Raw genomic sequence first — 16,366 nt, 5'->3', positions numbered from 1 at the left:
CTCCTAATGCTGGCAACATTTATGAGGTACTATGCCGTGTAAAACTTCTCTCCAAAGAGGTGTCGCACTGCGGCACGCAGTCTGTCCGTCTGTCCATGTAAATTTGTGAACAAAGTACAGGTCGCAGTTTTCATCCGATCGTCTTTAAAATTGGTACAGGCATGTTTTTCGGGAGGCGACCGTAGCGCAGAGGTTAGCATGTCTGCGTATGACGCTGAACGCCTGTGTTCGAATCCTGGCGAGACCATCAGAAAAAATTGTCAGCTGTGGTTTTCCCCTGCTAATGCTGGCAACATTTGTGAGGTACTATGCCATGTAAAACTTCTCTCCAAAGAGGTGTCGCACTGCGGCACGCCGTTCGGCTATAAAAAGGAGGCACTTTATCATTGAGCTTAAACTTGAATCGGACTGCACTCATTGATATGTGAGAAGTTTGCCCCTGTTCCTTAGTGGAATGTTAATGGGCAAAATTTGCAATGTTTTTCGGACTAGAGACGAGCCTATTGAAATAATCGGTTCAGATTTGGATATAGTTCCCATAAATATGTTCGTCCGTTTTGCAGTAATAATTCAATAAAATGGTTATTTGTTAACGATTCTCTCTAAATTTGCCAGGATGGATTTTCTTATGACTCTCGATATTACTGGTGAATTTCATAGAAATCGGTTCAGAATTAGATATAGCTCACATATACATAAATCTTCCGATTTCCACTCCTAGAGCCACTGTAAGCGCATTTATTTACCAATCTATTGTACCCAAAACTTCGTACAACGCTTTCCTTGATGATTTCCTCAACATCTGTAAAGTTTGATCGAAATCTGTTCAGATTTAGATATAGCTCCCATATATATATTCGTCCGATTTTGAGAAATATTGCACTAAAGTGCTAATTTTTTTAACCGATTCTCTCAGAGTTTGGCAGGAAGGACTTTCTAATGACTCTAGACATTAGTGGTAAATTTCATAGAATTCGGCCCAGATTTAGATATAGTCATATATGTATATCGCCCGATTTTCACTTCTAGTATCACTGCAAGCCCATATATTGACCAACATTGCCAAAATATTGCACAACGCTTTCCTCGGCACCGACCACATTATCTGAGAAGTTTGTTCGAAAGTGGTTCAAAATTAAGATATATCTCCTATATATATGTTCGTCAAATTTTGGGTAATTTTAATTAATGTTGTAATTTGTCAACCGTAATTATTACAGTTTGTAAATATTTGCTCGAAATGTGATACGAATTGCTTAATAACACGTCCATCAAAATTGGTTCAGAATTGGAAAAAGCTCCCACATTGTACTTATAGGGTAGTTGTAGGGTATTATGCAGTTGGCACCGCCCGACTTTTGCCCTTCTTTACTGGTTTAAAATGGCATAGTTCCTTACAAATGTCCTTAAGCATTTGGAGGAAAAATAAACGCAGACAATTTATTCTGATGTTCTCGTCAGGATTTGAACCCAAACGTACGGCGTGTTAGACAGACATTCTAACCTCTGTGCGACGGTAGCTGTCATTTACACAGTAAGACCCATTTTATGCCACATTTTCCAGTGGTAGCGTTCGGGGTTCGAATCCTAACGAGACCATCAGAACAAAAAATGTTCAGCGGTTGTTTTCCTCTCCTAATGCTGGCCACATTTGTGAGGTACTATGCCATGTAAAAACTTCTCTCCAAAGAGATTTTGCACTACGGCACGCAGAGAGGTCTCTTACTATTGAATTTAAACTTGAATTGGACTGCTCTCATTCATATGTAAGAAGTTTGCCTCTGTTCCTTTGTGAAATATTCATGGGCAAAATTTGCAATTTGCAACGTTTCGGTACCACAGTAGTGGTAACATTTTTAAAATGTCCAGTTTTTTCGAGCACCTATATATTCCAATCGGGAGTTTTTGGGAACAGGTGCCCCTTCATTACACCCACCACTATAAGATGGGGGTATACTAATCTAATCATTCCGTTTATAATACCTCGAAATATTGATCTAAGGCCCCTTAAAGTATATATATTCTTGATCGATTTGACTTTTGGAGACCCTGGAAAGCGCATTTTTTGTCCAAGTTAGCTAAAATTGCAGATAGTGTTCTATTATGACTTCCACCAACTGTGCCAAGTACGGTCCAAATCGGTCCAAACCTGATATAGCTCCCATATAAACCGATCTCCCGATTTGTCATCTTTAGCCCTTGGAAGCCACAATTTTTGTGCGATTTAGCAAAAATTTTGCAAATAGTTTTGTGTTACGACTTCCAACAACTGTGCCAAGTACCGTCCTTATCGGTCTATAACCTGTTATAGCTCCCATATAAACCGATCTAGCGATTCGACTTCTTGAGTCCTTACAAGTCCGATTTGAAATTTTGTATATAGTGTTCTGTTACGACGTCCAATAACTGTACGAAGTACGGTTGAAATCGGTGTTTAACCTGATATTGCTCCCATATAAACCGATCTCTCGATTTTACGTCTAAATCCCCTAGAAGCCACAATTTTTGTCGGATTTGGCTAAAATTTTGCACGTGGTGTTCTGATACGACAACAACTGTGTCAAGTACGTTCCAAATCGCTCTATAACCTGATATAGCTCCCATATAAACCAGTCTCTCGATTATCCTTATCCCTATATAGGGTCGCAGATCAATATTTCAATATTATTGTAGAAACGGTTAGTGTACCCCCATCCAATGTTAGTGGGTATAACAAAGGCGTTCTGAAAAAACCTATTACGATGTACCCAACATTCAGAATATGGATAATGTTTTGGCTAGGGGTAAATGTTTCGACCCATTAAAATCGCCAGTTCAACTCCAAGTTGCGTCCGATCGACGGGCACATTGGCTTAGGAAGATATAATCTTTTTGTACCCGAATGCCGTCAAACCATATTTGTAGCCTCCACAGCAAATTTACAAAAAAAATGCCGACTATGAAATTATCTTTGCCCGATATGGGGTTTTTGGGTGTTTCTGTAAAAAATTTCGAACTGTATTTATTTTTGAGTTTTTAATGACACTTTTGTTGCAAAACTCAGGAAAAAATTATTAAAATATCTCTATTTGTGTTTTTCTTACACTTTCAAATGACATATTATTTACTGGTTTTGTCCGATTCTATCCCACTGTGCGACATGTAAATCGAGAAGATCTGTCTGTATTTGGATATAGCTGTCATTTATCATATACTACCAATCTCCCGACGTAAGAACTTCGGTCTATAATAGCCAAATTGATTGACCCAGAGCACAGTGAATTGTGCTAGGCTGTCACAGCTTGTGACTCTGTAATTGCATTCTTTCTTCTCTCAGTTATCAGCTGTTACTTTTAGCTTGCTTTAGAAAAAAAGTGTAAAAAAGTATATATGATTAAAGTTCATTCTAAGTTTTATAAAAAATGCATTTACTTTCTTTTAAAAAATCCGCAATTACTTTTTGGGCAACCCAATATATCCAATTCTAAACCGATTTCGACTTAACTTAGAAGATATTGTGGAAGGCGTCGGGGAAATCGTTCTACAAAATATTGGGAAGATTGGCCAATAAATGCGCTTGCAGTGACTCTATGAGTGAAAATCGGGCGATATATATATTTGAGAGCTATATCTAAACCTGAACCGATTTCTATGAAATTCACCAGTAATGTCGATAGTCGATAATAAGAAAGTCTTTCCTGCCAAATTTCGAAAGAATCAGTTAACAAATGAACATTTTATTGCATTATTACTGCAAATCGGACGAACATATATATGGGAGCTATATCCAATTCTGAACCGATTTTTAGCAAACTACATAGATATTGTGGAAGTCCTCGCAAAAAGCGTTGTAGAAGATTGGTCTTTAAATGCACTTGCAGTGACTCTATGAATAAAAATCGGGCGATATATATATTTGAGAGCTATATCTAAATCTGAACCGATTTCTGTGAAATTCACCAGTAATGTCGATAGTCACAAGAAAATCGTTCCTGCCAAATTTCGAGAGAATCGGTTAACAAATGACCATTTTATTGCATTATTACTGCAAATCGGACAAACATATATATGGAAGCTATATCCAATTCTGAACCGATTTTTAGCAAACTACATAGATATTGTGGAAGTCCTCGCAGAAAGCGTTGTACAAAGTTTTGTGAAGATTGGTCAACAAATGCGCTTGCAGTGACTCTATGAATGAAAATCGGGCGATATATATACAATATTTGAGAGCTATATCTAAATCTGAACCGATTTCTATGAAATTCACCAGTAATGTCGATAGTAATAATCCTGCCAAATTTCGAGAGAATTGGATAACAAATGATCATTTTATTGCATTATTACTGCAGATCGGACAAACATATATATGGGAGCTATATCTAAATCTGAACCGATTTTCTCCAATTTTAAAAAGCTTCGTCTCTGCGCCGAAAAACATGTCTATACCAAATTTGAAGACGATCGGATGAAAACTGCGACCTGTAGTTTGTACACAAATGAACAGACGGACAGACATAGCTAAATCGAATCAGAAAGTGATTCCGAGTCGATCGGTATACTTTTCAATGGGTATATCTCTCTTCCTTCTGGATGTTATAAACAAATTCACTAAGTTATAATACCCTGTACCACAGTAGTGGTGTAGGGTATAAATATGAACGGATAAATGGGAATAGCATTAGAAATATTCTTAAAGCAAAATTCATAGCATACTCCTTTATTCTGTAGGAGTGAAACAAAAGACTTAAGAGACATACACGTTGAACTCATAACAAAGATAAGAGCAATTTTCCAAAGCTTAAGCATAATAATATTAGCTTTTGTAAATTTGTCAACGCCGACTATATGAAAAATCCGCAATTACTTTTTGGGCAACCCAATAGTAGACTGGCTATTATAAAAGTTTGATTCGAAGTCTGATTATGTTTAACCAAACCTATATTAATTTTCATACGCCGTTTTTTTATTCATTTCATCGTCGTTACATTACCCCTACTATTAAATAATTTGTATTTGTATGTCTATTATTTCCTATTAATGATTTCAATTTCTCTTTTTGAATTTTCATTTCCATGCCATAAGGGGTCTTTTACGTCTAAACATATTAAAATTTAATTAATTTCCATTTATGCTATTGGTGTAACATTTTACTTATTTTTTTTGTCTTTCTTACATATTTAGATGCTCTTGGCAGCCATGCTTGGCTTGGCTTGCGGCTCTCCAGGAGGCTTCTTTGGCAAACAGTAAGTACAAAATTATTTCCATACGCTGTTGCAGTGTTTACCTTGCCTTGCAATTCATTGGCGTACGTTCGTTCACATAATTATCGTGGTCTGTTACAACAGCACTAACTAGCGGAGTGTGTGATTCAACTATGGAAAAAATTAAAGCTCACAAACTCTCACTCTCATACATCGAATTGGATTATGGCATATTATAATCAGACATCATAGGCAACAATTTTTTTTCTGATACCAGTAAATATAATGCCATACCGGTTAAGGCATATGAGAAAAAATCTAAAATTTTCTTTATAGTGATACACATTCGTGTTTTCTTATGCATATGAAATTGTCTATCATAACAAACTAGACTTCAATGGGAATTAGTTGGAACAAAAAGTGAGTGCTGCCAGCACCAACATAACTATATAACAGTATTACCGCATGTGAGGCCAAAGTGAATGTATCCTTAAAGCAGTTTTGTTTTATTGTTTTTCTTTCATCCTCATTTCCTTTATTTTGTGATGGTGGTCTGGTGTCAGCTGGATTGGATTACTTTAACCGACCGCTTTACTTGGAAATTGTTTATGAATGAAATCATAATGTCGATTGACGTTTATGTGGTTATAAAATGACATTGCTGGTTAATTAACACTTTAAGGGGTGATAAAGACCATTTTTATACCCTGCAGCGCACAGTGATTTTTAATCGAAAAATCTGGGAAATCATATTTTAACTCTTGAACGAGTAAAGATATTTTTATTCCTATCACTCATAACTATTGACTAAACCACATTTGTAGCTGAGTTGATATCGAGCTCGGACTAACAGTGTGGGGGACATTGGATCTATTCCCACCACAAGCTTTAATCTGTAGCTACTTGTGGTATCTCAATTAACAAAAATTCTCTGAGTGTGATCTCCAACTGCCAGACCTGATTTCCAACTGCCTTTATCACTCTAGTGCTAAAGTTAGCATGTGCGCCTATCACACTGAACGCCTGGGTTAGAATCATGCCGAAAACATCTAAACAAACAGTTTGACGTTGATTATCCCCTCCGAATGCTAACGAGATTTGTGAAGTACTATGCTATGTAAACATTTCTCATGGTGAAAGACCCAATTTTTTGCTATGACTTCCACCAACTGTGCCAGGTATGGCCCAAATCGGTTCACAACCTGATACGCCACTACCACTAAATTTCCCATGCACATTCCATTAAGGAACAGGGAATACTTCTCTCATATCAATGAATGCAGTCCGATAAATGTTAAATTCAATTATAAGGGGCCTCCTTTTTATTGCCGAGTCCGAACGGCGTGCCGCATAGCGACACCACTTGGTAGAGAAGTTTTAACATGGTAGGATGCTTCACAAATGTAGCCAGCATTAGTAAGGGGGGAAAACCACTGCTAACAAATGTGCTAATGTTCACGCTGGGATTTGAACCCAGGCGTTTGGCGTCATAGGCGGACATGCTAACCTCTGCGCCGCGGTGGCCTGCCGATACTATAGACACAAAATTTGACACTTTGACTCTTTTTGTTCCAAGTTCTGCAGGAATCCGTTCTACCACCATAGGAGCGAGGAAATGACACCACCTTGAGGAGTCCCCCTCGTGGCAGTCATACACACCGACGTATGTGTATGACTGCCACGAGGGGGATCGTCCTATTCGGAAGTCTGTTCATTACCCAATTCAGCACCCCCTTTTCTATTTCCGCGTTCCTTAAGGCCGCCTCTATGGCAGACGAGTGTACATTTAATCCCATGGCAGCCGGTTGTATGTACCGGATTGACCAGATGAATTCCTTCATCGGCAAGGGCTGCCGCCTCAGTATACCACACACTGCTACTACAACTACAACAACGAGTGTACATTTCGAAGATTTCCCTCAATGTCCAGGAAAGCAGCCAAGATAAAATCCTTGTTTTCGAGAGACCTCTCCAGATGCTGAATAACGCTATGTAAAGCCGAGTCGGAGAAGATCTTCTCCTGATGTAAGCATGCTGGCATCCGGAAAATATGGCTTACCCAGCTTGTTTCTAATGTGCAAATCCAGAATCCTCTTCAGTGTCTTAATAAAACAGGAGGAAAGACTTATCGGCCGGAAATCCTTGGCTCCACTATATTACACACTCCCCGCCTTGGGTATGAAAACCACCTTGGCCCTCCCCCAAGACTAATGAACATAGGATATTCTTAGAGATGCCAGCAACAAACAGACATACCAGTCTGATAAAGATCCAAAAGTCTCCTGCAACATCTTAGGGTAAATGCCATCGGGCCCTGGAGAGTTGTAAGGCCCAAAGAGTCACTATGTCGTTTCTCAAAGTATCAGTGATGGAATTCCAGTGGGCAATAAGCCACTACCCTCCTGATCAGTTAACTCGCAGCCAGAAAAGTGCATCTCCAACAAATTAAGAAACGTATCGTGTAGTTGGAGGTCACCGTAGCGCAGAGGTTAGCATGTCCGCCTATGACGCTGTATGGGTTCGCATCCTGGCAAGACAATCAGAAAAAATTTTCAGCTGTGGTTTTCCCCTCCTAATTCTGGCCATATTTGTGAGGTACTATGCCATATAAAACATCTCTCCAAAGAGGTGGCGCACTGCGGTACTCCGTTCGGACTCGGCTATAAAAAGGAGGTTCCTTATCATTGAGCTTAAACTCATTGATATATGAGAAGTTTGCCCCTGTTCCTTAATGGAATGTTCATGGGCAAAATTTGCAATAACTACGTCTAGTTATGGCTCATCAGTTTGGTGGACTGCGATGGAGAAAAACTGCAACGTTAGAATAATAAAACAGGTTCAGATAGGCGGAACGAGGTTCTTTGCATAGGCGGAACGACGAGGACCACGCCCACTAGGAGACTCGATATCCGGCCCATAGACATACAGATTAAGTGTGAGGCAGACATTGTGACTATGAGTCTTAAGACAATGGGACAATGGATTGAGGATAGGAGCAGGAAATACCATTGCGGTAAAATCGAGGCGACAATAGAAAACCTGGAAGGAATGGAAGAAGTATCCGATCGGATACCGGATATGGCACTTGAGGTCGAGTGCGAGGCATTGCTGCCAGCGGCACAGTCTTAGATTAAGAGAACTCACGTGTTGCCGTCTGGGAGATCATGTTACACGGATGAATCAAAGCTAGAAAACAGAGTGGGCCTAAAAGTCCACATTGAGAACCCAACGACTTAGATCTCTTTTAGACTGCCTGACCATAATACGATCCTGCAGGCAGAGCTTGTGGAACAGCGAAACGGTCGGTGGGACGGCGAAAATCCTATGGGAGGATCCAGATCGTGAGAAGACGAGGCTATTACTGAAAGGAAGCAAGAAGGAGGTCAGTAAAGCGTTCCTTCTCGTAACAGTACACATAAGACTACGTGCTTACTGCAGCAAGTGATAGCATGAGTAGGGCACACAAGGAAGATGATGAGACATTGGAGTATTTCCTTTGTCATTGCCCCGCTTTCGCAGCTAACAGACACCAACACGTAGGCACGGACACAATACCAGACATTAACCAACTAAGGGGAGTGGTATGGAAAACAATTTGGGATTTATTAGCAGCACGAAATTTCTGATTTAAATTTTCTTTTTCGAGGTTACTTTTTGTAACCACCAACTCGAAATATTCATCTAAGATCCCATTAAATGTATATATTCTTGATCTTCTCGACGCTATGAGTTGATATAACCATAGTGCTCGAACGCCTAAAGCTAGCCACTTGAAATTTTGCACATATACCGAATATTGCTGCATGTCGTTGTGAATTGCAAATTGGTCATATCGATTTAGATTTAGATATCGCTCCCATATAAACCGATCTCCCGATTTGACTTGAGCCTCTGGGAGCCACAATTTTTGTCCGATTTGGCTGAAACTTTGCATGTTGTGTTCTGTTAAGACTTTAAACAACTGTGTTAAGTACGGTCGAAATCGGTCAAAACCCTGATATAGCTCCCATATAATTCGATCTCCCGATTTGAATTCTTGAGCCCCTGGAAGCCGCAATTTGTGTCCGATTTTGGATGAAATTTTGCATGTAGTGTTCTGTTATGACAATCAACAACTGTGTCAAATATGGTCCAAATTGGTCTATAACCTGATATAGCTCCGATATAAACCGATCTCCCGATTTGGCTTTTTGAACCTCTGGGAGCCACAATTTTTGTCCGATTTGTCTGAAATTGAGCACGTAGTGTTTTATTATTACTTTCAACGGCTGTGCCAAGTACGATCTAAAGAGTTCTATAACCTGATATAGCTCTCATATAAACCGATCTCTCGATTTGACTTATTAAGTCGTTACAGTCCGATTTGGCTGAAATTTTGCATGCGATGTTCTTTAACGGTTCAAATCCGTCTATAACCTGATATAGCTCCCATATAATGCGATCTCCCGATTTAAATTTTCAAAGCCCTTGAAATCTCAATTTTCTGTTCTATCATGATTTCAAGCAACTGTGCCAAGTACGGTCCAAATCGGTCGAGAACCTGATATAGCTCCCATATAAAGCGATCTCCCGATTTGACTTCTTAAGCCCTTGAAGGCCGCAATTTTTGTCGGATTTGGTTGAAATTTTGCACATAGTGTTCTGTTACGACAATTTTGCCAAGTAATATGGGTTGCCCAAAAAGTAATTGCGGATTTTTTAAAAGAAAGTAAATGCATTTTTAATAAAACTTAGAATGAACTTTAATCAAATATATAATTGCCATTTTGTTCGATAACCTTTTGCCATCTTCCTGGCAAATTTAGTATTCCACGCTCATAGAACTTCTGGCCTTTATCTGCAAAAAACTGAACCAAGTGCGATTTTATAGCCTCATCATTGCCGAAAGTTTTACCATTTAAGGAGTTCTGCAAAGATCGAAATAAATGGTAGTCTGATGGTGCAAGGTCAGGGCTATATGGTGGATGCATCAAAAGTTCCCAGCCAAGCTCACTCAGTTTTTGGCGAGTGACCAAAGATGTGTGCGGTCTAGCGTTGTCCTGGTGGAATATGACACCTTTACGATTGACCAATTCTGGTCGCTTCTCCTTGATGGCTGTATTAAATTTGTCCAATTGTTGACAGTAAACATCCGCATTAATCGTTTGGTTCCTTAGACGCAGCTCAAAATATACCACACCCTTCCAATCCCACCAAACAGACAGCACAACCTTCTTTTGGTGGATATCAGCCTTTGAAGTAGTTTGAGCTGGTTCACCATGCTTGGACCATGATCGTTTTCGACTAACGTTGTTATAAACAATCCATTTTTCATCTCCAGTTATGATTCGTTTTAAAAACGGATCGAATTCATTGCGTTTAAGGTGCATATCACAAGCGTTGATTCTTCGGTTTGTTAAATGAATTTCTTTCAATACATGTGGTACCCAAATGTCAAGCTTTTTCACCAGTCCAAGACTTTTTATGTGATAATGAACGGTTGATTTTGGTATATTTAGCTTTTCTCCTATCTCACGCTCAGTTACATGACGATCCAATTCGACGATTAATACTTTGATTTGGTCATCATCAACTTCATTTGGCCGACCTGAACGTGGCTCATCTTTAAGTGAAAAATCTCCAGAACGGAATTTGCGAAACCAATTTTGACACTGTCTTCCTTTTAAGGCTTTATCACCATACACATCTCGTAACTTTTTAGCAACCTGTTCCGCGTTTTTTCCTTTACGGAAATAATAAAGTAAAATATGACGAAAATGCTCCTTTGTGGGCTCCATATTAAAATTGACGCCAAACAAACAAATGTAAACAAAATTTCGCGCACTTTTTTTCTAAAGCAAGCTAAAAGTAACAGCTGATAACTGACAGAAGAAAGAATGCAATTACAGAGTCACAAGCCGTTGAAAAAATTTGTCAACGCCGACTATATGAAAAATCCGCAATTACTTTTTGGGCAACCCAATATATGTACCATTTTTGAAATTGTTGGAAAGTTTTACATAACATAGGTACCTTCAAAATTTCGCAGGCGCTCATGAAAATGTTGATTTTTGCCAACCTTTTCCTCTGCCCGAGCCACTGTGCGACGGACAGACACACGGGCTTAGAATTTTATGACGACCAATAATATATATACTTTGTAGGATCGGAAATGGACATTTCGATTAGTTGCAAACGAAATGGCTGAATAAATATACCCTCTAACCTATGGTGGGGGGTAATACGATAAAAATCAAAAGACTTAGAACACATACTTGTTTTTTTATTTTCAGCTTATTGTCTTCAATTAAACATGCCAAACATTTTCTGCTTATATCATGGTCTACTTCCGGTTGCAATTAGGTCTCCCATATGACACCCACAATGGGTTAATATAAAACGTCACACATATATATGTGTAGACATTTTCATGCATTTAACATGGAATTCCGTAACAAATTTTATTGGAATACTCTGGCAAATAAAGTTTACCATGGCCAAGAAAAAAAAATTATTTGCTTTACTAGTAGTAGAGATTTAACAAAAATAATTGCTAGTCGTGTTGTCGCGTCGATTGTTGTGTTTGTTTTTGCTGTTGTTGCATTTTATTGCTAAATAATTAACTACTATTTTTTCACATTTCAATTGTAATTGTTTGCCATTTGCCGATAAAAAATGTCTGCAAATATAAGTTTGTAGTTGTAGTCATTGTTGCTGTTGGTTTTACTGAAACTTTGCCACATTTCGTTGGCACGGGTTGACGAAATATACACCACACTTCCAAGTTGTCACACATCCAAACATCAAAACACCCAAAATCCAAAAAAAAGCCAACCAAGAAAACGCTTTAAATGAAAACGAATAAACAACAAAGCGTCTTTAATTCACTGCCGCATTGCCGGACATAATGCAATAATTGTTGCCCACAACAACATGAATCTCTTGCGATAATTATGCGGAATACTAAAATAATTATTGGGCCTCAAGACACGAATTAAAATTCATAACTGGCGGTGAGTTAAAATTTGCGCCACATCGCCATTACCAGCAATGGCGCTATGCATTGAAATGGGCATATTTCCCATACTAAGTGATGGGAACCTTTGATGTGTAGTTTTTTTTTTTTTGAATTTTTCTATTTTTAATGGTTTGTCGTCTGGCCTCAAGTTCATTATTGACATTACAAGTCCAATAGTAAAAACAAAAACTAACCAACATTTTCACTTTCATTATTTCACTCAAGTGATGGAAAAAGACTTTGTCTTACATTTGGCACACATTCGAATTAAGGGCTAATGATTTTTTTTTTATGAATTAAATGTCTTATTTCATTTTTCTTTTCTTAACCTACTTGACACCCAGTGAACATCATACGATTCATGTGCCATACAAAGTTCACACGGTACATCATCATCATGTGCAAAAGGTGCCTGTAATCAAAGAAGTCGTCAAAGAGGTGCCCGTTGAGAAGCTTGTCATCAAACAAGTCGTCAAAGAAGTTCCTGTTGAGAAAATAGTCCATGTGCCCGTTGAAAAGGTGGTTCATGTGCCCGTCCATGTCCCCATTCATGTTCATCATGAGAGTCATGGCCATGGTCATGGACATGGTGGTTATGGTGGCGATCACAGCAGCGAATATTTAGTCAGCAGCAGCGATTATCACAAAGGCTGGTCCTCATCTGGATGGTAATAGAATTTAAGTGTTTCCCGTCTTTTTTTTTTTTTTGTTTTACACTGATCCAAATATTTTAGCTTAAGTTTTCCCCAATTTTTTGTTATAACCTTTTTTTTTATTGTTATGAACTGTAAATATTTTTAGTTATAAACTTTGTACTGAGTCAATGTTTTGTAAATGTTTAGCAGTAGTAGATAACAAATAAAACTGATATTTTACAATACAAATAGAAAATGAGACTAAGGTCGAGATATTGATACCCTATGCCATGCAGCTGTATTTTTTTTTTGTAATTTTAAGTTAATCTATGGGTTGCCCAAAAAGTAATTGCGGATTTTTCATATAGTCGGCGTTGACAAATTTTTTCACAGCTTGTGACTCTGTAATTGCATTCTTTCTTATGTCAGTTATCAGCTGTGACTTTTAGCTTGCTTTAGAAAAAAAAGTGTAAAAAAAGTATATTTGATTAAAGTTCATTCTAAGTTTTATTAAAAATGCATTTACTTTCTTTTAAAAAATCCGCAATTACTTTTTGGGCAACCCAATATCCTTATGATTGTTGCTGTTATTGTTGTTGTTGTAGCAGTGTATTATACACTGAGGCGGCAGCTCTTGCCGATGAAGAACTCCATCGGGTCAACCGGTACGTACAACCGGCTGCCATGGGATTGGTTGTTGTTGTTATTGTAAGAGTTGTTCTATCTTTCGTCAATCTGGTTCTAATGAACATCCTGGTCGAGGAACTTTGCTACTAAGGTGGTGTGTGTCCAGAGGGATCTGGGTCTGAGTCGAGTGGTTCTGGTTGGCCAGTTAAACAGGTGTCACATGGGCCCAGGTTACAATCGGGACACATATCCTTCACGTCGGAATCAATCCTTGCTCTGCAGGAGTTGAGGTGACTACAACTACTCTAGTTTGCTGCCGTCGTTGGGCAATTGTTTCAGGTGCGATGAGAGGCGGCCGTTCTCCAAAAACAATATTCAGCCGATAGCTATTCACCGCATCTGCATCCAGGTGGAGGAACTCTGCGACTAAGGTGGGATGTGTCCAGAGAGATCTGGGTCTGAGTCGAGCGGTTCTGGTTGGCCAGTTAAACAGGTGTCGTGTGGGCCCAGGTTACAATCGGGACACATATCCTGCACGTCGGTTTCAATCCTTGCTCTGTAGGAGTTGAGGTGACTACAACTACTCTAGTTTGCTGCCGGCGTTGGGCAATTGGTTCAGGTGCGATGAGAGGCGATCGTTCTCCAAAAACAATATTCACCCGGTAGCTATTCACCGCATCTGCATCCAGGACGAGGAACTCTGCGACTAAGGTGGGGTGTGTCCAGAGGGATCTCGGTATGTATCGAGTGATTCTGGCTGGCCAGTTAAGCAGGTGTCGTGTGGGCCCAGGTTACAATCGGGACACATATCCTGCACGTCGGTTTCAATCCTTGCTCTGTTGGAGTTGAGGTGGCTATAACTACTGTAGTTTGCTGCCGGCGTTGGGCAATTGGTTCAGGTGCGATGAGAGGTGCTCGTTCTCCAAAATCTATATTCACTCGGTAGCTATTCACCGCATCTGCTACCGTATCAGCATGAATGTTGTCCAGACCCGCTTGATCTAGAGGTTATCTCTTGTAGCGCTGAACCTCCAGCTCTAGATCATGAATATCCACCTTGAAGCTTCTGGGCGGTGGATACCTATCCACAAGAAGATGATTTGAATGGTCCCAGAAATAACAGTCCAGCAATACCTTATTGCTTAGATAAAATGCAAATTTCGCTCACGAACATTCCACTAAGGAACAGGGGCAAACTTCTCACATATCAATGAGTGCAGTCCGATTCAAGTTTTAAGCTCAATGATAAGGGTCCTCCTTTTTTAAAGCCGAGTCCGAACGGCGTGCCGCAGAGCGACACCTCTTTGGAGAGAAGTTTTACATGGCATAGTACCTCACAAATGTTGCCAGCATTAGAAGGGGAAAACCACCGCTGAAAATTTTTTTCTGGTGGTCTCGCCAGGATACGAACCCAGGCTGCGCTGCGGTGGCCTCCGGTGACATGCTTAGACAGCATGTCATTATGTAGGGATCTTTGTCCCCTGATGGAGATGGTTCACGCGAGAACTGAGGTGACAGCCCATCACAGTTCGAAGTGCGGCATTTGACAGAACTGAATATTTTTCCACTGCGTGTCACATAGCTGACGAGGCCACACTGGTGATGCTTTACTTACCATTAACCAGCCGATTGCTTTGTACATGGCCAACAAGGTTCCTTTGTCAGCACCTCAAGTGCTGCCGGCAAATGAGTTGAGGACCTTGTTTCTATTTCTGACCTTATTGCAGATTTCAGTGGCATATGAGGAAAATTTGTAAGAGCTGTCAAATATGACTACAAGTTTTTTGGGACACTTGATGTTCGGAATTGTTACTCCATCGACCATCACACTCAGCCAACAATGTGGCTGAAGGTTTGGTGACAGATATCTTCAGATCTCTTGCAGCGAAATAAGCGGCAAGTTTGTTGAGGTACATGTTTAACCTAACGCACATGTCATAAATGGGTGGGAGCCCTGATGCCATGATTATATTGGGTTGCCCAAAAAGTAATTGCGGATTTTTTAAAAGAAAGTAAATGCATTTTTAATAAAACTTAGAATGAACTTTAATCAAATATATATTTTTTTTACACCTTTTTTCTAAAGCAAGCTAAAAGTAACAGCTGATAACTGACAGAAGAAAGAATGCAATTACAGAGTCACAAGCTGTGAAAAAATTTGTCAACGCCGACTATATGAAAAATCCGCAATTACTTTTTGGGCAACCCAATACAATCGTCCGCATATGATACGATTTCTATGCCATCTGGAGGGAGTGGAATAGAGTATAGATAGAGGTCAAAAAGTGCCGGAGATATTACTACGGCTTGGGGAACTCCCTGTTTCACTCTACGGTGTCTCGACTTCTTAGTCCTAAATATCACAAACGACTGTCGACCACACAGATAATTTGTGACCCAGGGTTGCAGGCCTGTCGTGAGGGACGTGTTGGCGATGTCCTCAAATAGTAGCTTGGTGTGAACTGCCTTCGACAGGTCCAGTACCACGAGGACCGCCCTATTACATGACCTGGGCTGATTGAAACCACGGGGAGTAGTCCCTCAAACGTCCTGGCTACTGGTGAGTGAAAGGAGATCGGTCTGTAAAACCCATCAGTGTAGAGATTCCGTCGGGGCCCAACGCCTAGCATGACTTTGCGCCACAGATGGCATTCGAAACTTCGTCCTCGATAAATTATGATGGCTGTCCATCCGCTCGAACATTTGAAAAAAGTAGTATGGCAGCCATGTAAAAACTTCTACCCAAAAAGTTGTCACACTGCGGCAAGTCTTTTGGACTACGGATGGCTCTCCTCCTATCCTTGTCACTCTCGGAATGCTCAACAAATTGAATGCTGAACAATCCGGTCAGTCACAGTTACATTGGCAAATATGACTGAGGTCTTGTCACCTCTTCTTCCGGGGTTCGAGAGTGACTTAATATT

General features: G+C 39.8%; 1 protein-coding gene across 2 annotated transcripts in view; it reads left to right on the top strand.

Moving 5' to 3' along the window:
* Positions 1-12,880, top strand: part of LOC106092953 (uncharacterized) — a 181,428-nt gene extending 168,548 nt beyond the window's left edge. For both annotated transcript variants that reach the window (XM_059369334.1, XM_013259913.2), the window contains exons 2-3: positions 5,164-5,225; positions 12,525-12,880. In XM_059369334.1, coding sequence (XP_059225317.1) covers positions 5,164-5,225; positions 12,525-12,852 — 390 coding nt within the window. In that variant the 3' untranslated portion in view covers positions 12,853-12,880. The remainder of the gene's footprint in view (positions 1-5,163; positions 5,226-12,524) is intronic.
* Positions 12,881-16,366: the final 3,486 nt, after the last annotated feature.

This window comes from Stomoxys calcitrans, chromosome 5 (genome assembly GCF_963082655.1).
Source record: "Stomoxys calcitrans chromosome 5, idStoCalc2.1, whole genome shotgun sequence".
In the NCBI taxonomy this organism is placed as follows: Eukaryota; Metazoa; Arthropoda; class Insecta; order Diptera; family Muscidae; genus Stomoxys; species Stomoxys calcitrans.
This window is presented reverse-complemented; position numbering and strand designations above follow the sequence as displayed.